The following is a 10,144-nucleotide window of genomic DNA, read 5'->3' as shown; positions in this document are numbered from 1 at the left end:
CTTCACATTCTTGTTTATGTGGACGATTTTGTTGTTGTTGGCAACGATCTCTCCGCGATCAATCGCCCAAGGACTATCTCCACAAGTGCTTTAAGATGAAGGATTTGGACAAGCTCAAATACTTCTTGGGTATCGAGGTTGCTCGTGGTCCTGACGGTATTTTCTTATCTCAGCGTAAGTACATTCTTGACATTGTCAAAGAGGCTGGTCTCTTGAATGCTAAGCTGTCCCTTGTTCCTGTGGAAGTCAATCATAAGCTTGGTTCTGTCACTGGTCCAGCCTGCTCGAATCCGGCTGCTTATCGTCGCTTAGTCGGTAGTCTTATCTACCTCAATATCACTCGACTTGACCTTACCTATATTGTTCACATTCTCTCTCAATTTATGCAGTCTCCTCTTGTTCCTCATTGGGAAGCCGCACTTCGGGTAGTTTGATATCTTAAGGGCTCTCCTACACAAGGTGTTCTTCTTCGACGTGACAGTGATCTCACCCTAACGGCTTATTGTGACTCCGATCATGGTGCCTGTCCTCGCACACGCCGTTCGCTTTCTGGCAATGTTTGTTATCTTGGGGATTCGCCTATTTCCTGGAAGACTAAAAAGCAAGACACGGTTTCGAGTTTGTCGGCTGAGGCAGAATACCGTGCTATGGCTTATACACTTAAGGAGGTTAAATGGTTGAAGGGCTTATTACATACATTTGGTTTTACTCATCCCCATCCAATACCGTTTTACTGTGACAGTCAAGCCGCTATTCATATCGCTGCTAATCCTGTCTTCCATGAAAAGACCAAGCATATTGAGTCCGACTGCCATCAGGTTCGCGATGCTGTTCAGGATGGTCTTATTACCACTACTCACAGTTCTACTCAAGATCAGGTTGCCGATATCTTTACCAAGGCGTTACCACGTCCCTTATTTGATAGTTTGTTGTGCAAGTTCGGTGTTCGGTGTTCTGTTTTCTATGCCCTCTAACAAGTCACCAGGACCAGACGGTTATACGGTTGAGTTCTTTAAACATGGTTGGTCGGTAGTTAGAGCTGATCTCACTCACGCGGTGTAGTCTTTTTTCGCTTTTGGTTTTCTCCCAAAAGGGTTAAATTCAACCATCCTCGCACTTATACCAAAGAAAACAGATGCTCGGGAGATGAAAGATTACCGCCCGATCTCTTGCTGTAATGTGCTCTATAAGCTCATTTCCAAGATTTTGGCGAATCGGCTCAAGGCCTTTTTGCCGGATTTTATTGCCCCAAATCAATCAGCGTTCATCAAGGATCGACTTTTAATGGAAAATCTGCTTCTTGCCACAGAGCTTGTTAAGGAGTATCATAAAGAGACGATATCCTCACGTTGTGCCTTGAAAATTGACATACCCAAGGCCTTTGACTCTGTTCAATGGCCTTTCTTGCTGAATATTCTCAAGGCTCTGAACATCCCGGACAAATTCATTCACTGGATCACCCTATGTATCACCACAACATCTTTTTCAGTTCAAATCAATGGGGAATTAGCTGGTTATTTCCAGAGCAAGAGGGGATTACGTCAAGGTTGCTCTCTATCCCCTTACCTTTTTGTGATGTGTATGAATGTTTTGTCTGCTCTCCTTGATCGTGCTGCGGCTTCGCGGCTTTTAGGCTATCATCCTCGTTGTTCCTCTATGCAACTCACCCACCTTTGTTTTGCTGATGATATTATGGTGTTCTCTGACGGTAAGCAATCATCTTTAGAGGGTCTTCTAGCGGTCTTTAAAGAGTTTGAAGCCATATCTGGTCTGAGTATTAGTCTTGAGAAGTCCACCATTTATCTGGCAGGCGTTTCTAGCTCCATGCGTGACACTCTTCTAGCTCACTTCCCGTTTGAAAGCGCATCTCTCCCAGTGCGTTACTTAGGCTTGCCCTTACTCACTCGGATGATGACGCCAGCGGACTGCACTCCTCTGATTGAAAAGATACGGCAACGCATCAGCTCCTGGAAGCACCGCTTCTTGTCGTTTGCAGGGAGGCTGCAACTTCTCAGCTCTGTAATAGCTAGCCTCACTAATTTTTGGATTTCCGCGTTTCGTCTTCCCAGTGCTTGTGTTAAGGAGATAGAGCGCATCTGTGCTGCGTTCCTCTAGTCTGGCCAAGAGCTATCGAGTAAGAAGAATAAGTTGGCTTGGTCTGATGTTTGCTTGCCAAAGGTTGAAGGTGGTTTAGGCTTGAGGTCACTAGCTGAAGCGAATAAAGTTAGCTGTTTTAAGTTAATATGGCGCTTAGTTTCTGGCTCATCATCTCTTTGGATAAATTGGGTTCAACGGGAACTTCTGCTCTCTGCTTCTTTTTGGTCAGACCCTGACACAACAAGCATGGGTTCTTGGATGTGGAGGAAACTCCTTAAGTATCGGTCACAGGCTAAAAGTTTTCACATGATGGAGGTCTGTAGTGGATTGCAAACTTCGTTTTGGTTTGATCATTGGTGCCCTCTTGGGCGGTTATTTGATCTTCTTGGCTCAAGAGGCTTTATCGCGATGGGTATCCCTTCCTCAGCTACTGTTGGTTTGGTGGTTTCTACTCACCGTCACCGTCGCCATCATTTGGACCTTTTGAACAAGGTCGAACTCGAGATAACCAATCTTAGAGATAGAGGACTATCTCAAGGAAAGGATGTCTCCCTCTGGCGCCAATCTAACTTGCAGTACAAGCCTCGATTTTCCTCCTCCGACACTTGGCAGCAACTACGTCACCCTCGGCAAACAGTGAACTGGTATCGGGGTATTTGGTTCTCTGGTTCTATTCCGAAGCACTCATTCATACTTTGGTTAGCTGCAAAAAATCGATTAATGACGGGTGACCGTCTGGCGACTTGGAACAGAGGGGTTGATACAGCTTGCGTTTTTTGTCAGGCGCCCATGGAGACGCTAGAGCACCTCTTCTTTACCTGCTCCTACACTTCATGGGTTTGGGCTGATTTATCTCGTAAGCTGTCAGAAAGTCACCACTCGGCTAGTTTCTCACAGCTTCTTACCCTGTTATCGTCAACTACAATTACTGGGCCAGCTCTCTTCATTCTACGTCTTGTTTTCCAAGGAACTCTCCACACAGTTTGGCTGGAGCGAAATCGGCGTCGTCATGGAGAACATCCGACTTCTTCTGATCACATGGTTCAGTTCCTCGACCGACTTATGCGTAACAAGCTCCTCTCCATCCAGCGGCTCTCTTCCCCCAAGCATGCTAATGCTCTGCATGTTTGGCTGGCTACTAGATTCTAAGTTTCATTTCCTTTTCTATGGTTTACATTGATCACACTTTCAGTATAAGGATGCATATAGTGTACCAAAGACTTTTTTTGGGTTGAATATAATTTAACATTCATTCAAAAAAAAAAAGAAAAAAAAAGTTCGATGTTCGAGATTTTGACGCACCAACTTAAAGGGGGATATTAGGATATATGAATATACATGTCAATATTCTTAGTTAGATACGATCCTATCGGAAAAGGAATACTTTGTATGTATAAATACAACACTTATGAGAATGAATAAAACCAACCTTTACAGAATATTTCAGTATCCAAATTAATTTATCTTTAATGAAGTACCATAAAAATTTATAGAAGTTTCTCGTAAGAACTTTCTAGCTGAACAAATTATTTTAATAAAAATTACGTAAAGATATGATCTCGTAGCCTAAAGTATTACATTCGGACCAATGTCGTAGGCACCCTGTGATGCAAGTATTCAACTGGATTAGAACTAGACACTTCCGCGACAAAAAGAAAGCTTATAATCTATAATAATTGGTTCATGTTTGCTTTGCTGTCGAATGAAATAACATTATATAAATATGCCTCTAAAGTTGCATTTGTATGCAATAATTGGTTCATGTTTTGTTTTTTTTTCTTTGCTTTATTTTTCGAGGTATGAAACGTGTTTTTTTCATTAGCTTAGATTATAAAGAATAGAGTATTAAATGCATAATTTTCTTTCAATTATTACAGTTTTGGGGAGCCAGGGGCCCAGGGTTTTAACCATGTTGTCCACGGTGTATATATGTATATCTAAGTACCTGACGACACATAAAGCTAAAAGGATGATCGAATTTTTTTTTTTTTTTGATGAGTTGTGACAAGTCGGTACATGAATGTATACTGGTAACCACTACATGTATTTATTTATGATGACAATCACACATTCTAGGTTCTAGCTGTTGACAAAATAAAAACACAGAAGTCTACCTCAACAGTCGATAAATTCTCTAATCTTCATGGAATATTTGTACTGTACGAGGATTTGATTTTATTCGACTTCATAAAATTTCCCGCATCTATGCGTTCTTACCTAACTCGTATATATATCACAATCAAATTTAGAAACCATATATAATAATATAAAATAAAAATAAAAATATTATTAAAATTAAATTTTATTTAATTTGGAGACAAAATGTTGAAGATTAGGGAGAGCAAAAGGGAGGAATAAGAGTTTTTCCCTTTTATTTGTTCTACAACCGAAAATCATTTATGGAGAAGAATTTCCAAAAATGAAGTGATATATATCATCGGTGGTTCTTATTTTATATAAGATAAGTTGTTAGTTTTTGCAGACAACACACCGAAGAGGAAAGATATGTGAGCATCACATATTATTTGCGGTATCTTCATGAAACACATACTACATCTATCATCTATGGTTCGTGTGTGTTGAGCACCATTGGTGATAGATAGTGCCATATGTAAAGGTATAGAGGACAACAAATCACTTAAACCGCTTGGAACGCGCCAAGCAAACGCTTTTATTCAAACTTATAAAAACTCTCTTTTACAAGTTATGAATCTAAGCCTACTCTCTTGTCTATCTATCACAACACCCTGTGTAGATCTAAAAGAGTAAAATGAACACACTCACCTTCAAAGCCTTTTTTCGATTGCTTGAAGGTTTACAAAAACTCACAAACTTTTCCCCACGAGTGCTAACTCTTTTTGCGGCTAGCCTCTACCTTACACAAATGATCTCTAACCTAGATCTTTGTGAATCCCTAACTAAAAGGAAATATTCCTTATCCTAAAAAATATTCTCTCTTAACTCTCTCGATCAAATATACCCTCAATATCTTCGTGTATATCTTGATCTTCTTCTTCCTTCCTTCTCACGCTTCTTATCATGACTTCCATAATCTTCTTCCACGTCAGCCCACCTACCACGTCAGCATATCAGCATTCTGAGACACTTCACAAGCTCATATCACCTTCAGAGCTCTGATGCACTTTCACCATAATGGTGAACGCCTGTGCGGAATGGTTTTGTATCACAAAGGTCATCTATAATGGAAGTCTATTGGTTTGGTAAGACTACTTAAATCGATTGTTTTTTTTTGTTATTTAATTATTTCAGTTTGTTATTGTATTGGTGGCTACTTTTTCTGTTTGAATTAGTCATTATTTGTTGCATGAGCCTGAAAGAAAGTGACAAAGGCCCAAGTGGGCAACAGCCAAACCCTCTTTCGTATGGTCGCTAGCTACATTCTTGATCATATCACATCATTTACTATCATGCTTTTTTTTTTCTTTTTTTTTTTCTTTTGATACTGCAGCCCAATTATATACATTGTTAAACGAAAGTATCATACTTTGAATGAGCTTATCGCCGATTAACACTAGCACTGCTGAGTCTTTTTCATGGGTCAGAAATATAATTTTGATGCAACGTAGAAATAAAATGTTATTTATTACATATCCTATTTTGATGAGGATGGATCTATGTTAAATTTCTTATTAACTAAGAATTTTGCGATTTATCTTAGTTTTCCGATATTTTCAAAATCAACGTATCGCTATTTTACCTTTTAAATCTTCCACTACGTCAATCTTAAATTTAAGTCATTAAGATTAACCGTCAAAATATATAAACTACTTAAGTTTCAGCCAATGATCTAATTTAAACTTACGTTTGTGTATTTTGTGTCAGCATCGTTTAAAAAATATGAATGACGTGTCACTATCTTTTGTCTCCTCTTGATATTTTGTTCTTACTCATATTCGTACGGAAAATATAGATAAAGTAATTTAACCATAGATAGTGGAAACTAAAACAAAATGTTGTCAAATGCACTATAATTCTTGAAGGAACGAGAGCAAAAACGATAAGCTAGTAAATCTTTGAAACTTTGCACCAAAAAATGAAAGAAGTCATTATCTTTGAAAAAGAACTAGAAGTTACTTGTTTATTAGTTATTACTTTCACAAATATGTTTCACGGTCAGCATATATACGAATTTTTTTTTTTTTTTTGTCAACAGATATATTTTTTTATTAATTTTAATATTACATCGTGTCAACGTTAAAATTATATGATATTACTTTCATATTTGCTTAGAAGACATTTCTTAAATGTAAATAAATTTTACTGCAACTGATCGAGGAAAGCTAAGCTTTCTAAAATTTCTAGATCATTCAATGGTGTGTTTAAAAGAAGACTAGAAAAACGCTATATTTTTTAAGATACCCTTGAGTTGTACTTTTCTTCTTCTGAGTCCCCTCTTTTTGGTTACAAAATATGTAAGGAACCATTACATTGGTGTGGAGTCATTGTTTCTTGGACCCTTATTTGTTAGATGAAGATATACATAAATCTTCATACGATATATTTAGATCTTTTTGATATATATCTCTTGTATATTTGGTTCTATCCAACCACTGTACTATATATATCTGAATCGTGAATACAATAAGCTCTACGGAGTTATACCTTTCTACATGGTATCAGAGCGGGAAGAAGAAGGAACAATGCCATGACCAATGTTTGTGACAGGAGCTAAGGATCCGTTTCTAACAGTAATTGAAGGTAAGATACTCGAATTAAATGTAGAACGTAGAGTACCTGGGTGAGACGTTATGTGATTTGTTGCGCCGGAATCCATGATCCAAGGAGAGTTGTAAGGATCAGCAAGTGACATGGTGTTAAAGGCTTGAGTGATGTTGGCGGGTAGGTACGGCGAGAATGAGGACTGATCGTGAGCTAAATGAGCCTCGTGAGGGGGCCTGGTAGGAGGAGGACCAATGAGGCCTGGTTGGGCAAATCTTTGTTGTTGGGCCTGATAGTGTGGATTTGAGCCCATTAGTTGTGGGGAAGAAGGATAGACCAGTGGAGAGGGAGAAGAGAAGTACGACTGCGTCCACGGAGAGTTGCCGAAATGCCACGGTGGAGAGAAATACGACTGTTGCCAGTTGTTCCCGAAACGACCGCGACCGCGACCACGGCTACGTCCACGACCACGGCCGCGATTGTTAGTGTAGTAGCCGCCGGAGTTGTTGTTGTGAGATCCGCCGGAGTTGTTGTTGTGAGATCCGCCGTTGTTGGTGTTAAAACCGCCGGTGTTGTTATTGGTGGAGGAGAGAGACTGTTGTTGTGGATCGGAAGTCGTGTAGAGCAGAGCAGGCGCAGAGGAGGTGGTGATGGAGGTGGGTGAGATCTGTTTGGAGAGGCGTTTTTCTTCCATTGTCAACATCGAACGTGCCTCGAGAAAACCAGGGAAAGGGGTTTTGTGTTTGATAACATTAATGATGTTATCAAACTTGTCAGAGAGGCCATTGAGGAGATGGAGGACGAGAGCTTGATCCGTAACAGGAGAGTCAAGGTTGGCCAAGAGATCGGAGATTGATTTGAGCTTCTGGCAATAGGCATGAACGGTGAGGTCACCGATCACGATGGTTCGAAGCTCACTCTCTAGTTCAAGAGCTCTTGCCGCCTTGTTGTCCCGGAAGAGGCTTTCGATCGTGAGCCCGAGATCGCGAGCCGTCGCCTTAGTGGTAAGAACCGTATCGAGTATTGATTCGGATATGGTACCATAGATCCACATCTTGACCAATCCATCATGTTCGGTCCAGGTTTTGGCAGTCTTGGGTGTTGAGGACGAGGTGCCGTCGATGTGACCAAGAACACCGAAACATGTGCAATGAGTCTCAAAGAGCTCACGCCATGCTTGGTAGTTTAGTTTGTTCATATCAAGCGTGATAGGAATGTACACTTTGATTTGAGAAATAGAGAAGGGTTTTTCATTGGGAGAAAGAGGAGTTGTCATGACGATAGAAAGAAGAGAAGAAAGAAAGAGATGAGAAAGATTAGAGAGTGGAGAGGATCGATCGCTTTAGCTTGGTGGCTAATTTTTAAGCGTCTGATACCATGTAGAAAGGTATAACTCCGTAGAGCTCATTGTATTCACGATTCAGATATATATAGTACAGTGGTTGGATAGGGCCAAATATACAAGAGATATATATCAAAGAGATCTAAATATATCGTATGAAGATTTATGTCTACTGTGATAATGTCTCCGCCATCTATTTATCGTCCAATCCTGTTCAGCATCAGAGAACTAAGCATGTGGAGATTGATATACATTTTGTTCGAGAGAAAGTGGCTCTTGGTCATGTCCGTGTGTTTCATGTCCCTTCTGCAAGGCAGTTTGCTGATATTTTTACCAAAGGGCTCTCTTCTCCACTGTTTCTTGACTTCGGACACAGCCTCAGCGTCTGACAACCGCCGCTTAGTCTGAGGGGGAGTGTTAGATGAAGATATACATAAATCTTCATACGATATATTTAGATCTCTTTGATATATATCTCTTGTATATTTGGCTCTATCCAACCACTGTACTATATATATCTGAATCGTGAATACAATAAGCTCTACGGAGTTATACCTTTCTACATTATTACTACAAGTGAAGAACATTGTGTAAGTTTACATGTAAACTGAGAGAAAGACAAATAATTGCAAATCGGGGTAGTTAACCAATATTATGGTGGGACATATGTGCCGACCGAAGATGCTCTAGAATCTATCTACACTATCTTTTGTCAACAATGTAACTACACTTCTTTATGCTAGTGTTGTGTGTGTGTGTGTCAGTGTGCGTAAATTTGCATATTCACAGTTGTCTTGAAGAAACAAATTAAAGCATTCACAGTTTATTAACAATAATGTCTAGAAAAACTAATGCATGAACATTTTAGTTGATATTTCAGAAAATTTCAATATTAGTGTTCTGCTATATATGTATATCTAACGGATAACTAAGTTTTGATTTGCTTCGTTCATGAAAAAATTAGATAATATGGATCGGATATCCGAAAAAAGTTCAGAACATCTAGCCGAATACCATAAAATTTCAAAAAAAACATTTTAATCAATATAACAAGGAATTGTTTTTGATTTTGTAATTTTGTCACTCAAATATTCGGGAATTGTCATTTTGCTTCAAATATTTTAGATTTGTCATTTTTGCTCACTTTAAAAACTATGCATTTGTGATTAATATCTATATACTTAAAACACTAAACCCTGAAAAGATGGAAAATATATAAAGTGTAAAGTTGTGTTTTTAAATATAAAAAATGGCAAATGTAAAATATTTAAGACAAAATGTCAAAATCCGCAAACGCTGCCGCTAAAGAGAGACGTTTTCCTAATTGATTCATATAACAAACTAGTAAAACATTGCGAAATCACCTAAAAAGGATAAAAGGAAAAGGTCAATTTTTGTTTTTTTTGGTTGGTTTAAGACATAAGATATAGTGTCTTACCAAAAAAAAAAAAAGACATAAGATATAGTTATATTTTCCAATTAATAAATGTTCTTGTAGTTTTTTACTCTATTTTCTCAAAAATTCTATGTATTTTAAAGTTACATAAAATAAAATAAATATTATTATTTAAGACAGTACGATATATAAGAATACCGAAGTGGATGATCATGACTGTTTAAAATAGATACTATGTATTTTGATTTGCTTTGTTTTGAATGAATACCATGCATGTTTTACTGTTTGCTTTATTTACAAAGATCCAAAAGTTTTGGAACGAAGAATACCTAAACAAGCAGATGACCTAATGGATAATTTGCCCTTACGTTGCATCGATGGCATAGCATTGTAAGCGAATGCTTCACTTTACTACAACATTTGCATATGATTATGAGCATTCAATTAATGCTTTTGCAGAGATATGTAATGTACCAGAGGCCCTCGAGCTTTTTGAATCTTTTTTACTATCAAACAAATTATCTTTCTGAAATGTTACCTTTGCATCGATTAATTGTTTTAGATTCACAATTCATCAATGGACAAGGATAAGACATACAAAAGTATATATATATATATATATATATATA

At 38.3% G+C, this 10,144-nt stretch overlaps 2 protein-coding genes across 2 annotated transcripts; one reads left to right on the top strand and one right to left on the bottom strand.

Moving 5' to 3' along the window:
• Nucleotides 1,147-3,246, top strand: LOC104714953. Its single transcript, XM_010432417.1, has 2 exons — nucleotides 1,147-2,019; nucleotides 2,116-3,246. The coding sequence occupies exons 1-2, from the start codon at nucleotides 1,147-1,149 to the stop codon at nucleotides 3,244-3,246; spliced, it is 2,004 nt and encodes a 667-aa protein (XP_010430719.1).
• On the bottom strand, nucleotides 5,038-8,070 carry LOC104710330. Its single transcript, XM_010426909.1, has 2 exons — nucleotides 6,853-8,070; nucleotides 5,038-5,170 (listed from the first exon to the last, which is right to left on the bottom strand). Exons 1-2 carry the CDS (start codon nucleotides 8,051-8,053, stop codon nucleotides 5,055-5,057), a joined length of 1,317 nt encoding a protein of 438 aa, XP_010425211.1. The 5' UTR covers nucleotides 8,054-8,070; the 3' UTR covers nucleotides 5,038-5,054.

Source organism: Camelina sativa, chromosome 9 (assembly GCF_000633955.1).
Source record: "Camelina sativa cultivar DH55 chromosome 9, Cs, whole genome shotgun sequence".
Lineage (NCBI taxonomy): Eukaryota > Viridiplantae > Streptophyta > Magnoliopsida > Brassicales > Brassicaceae > Camelina > Camelina sativa.
This window is presented reverse-complemented; position numbering and strand designations above follow the sequence as displayed.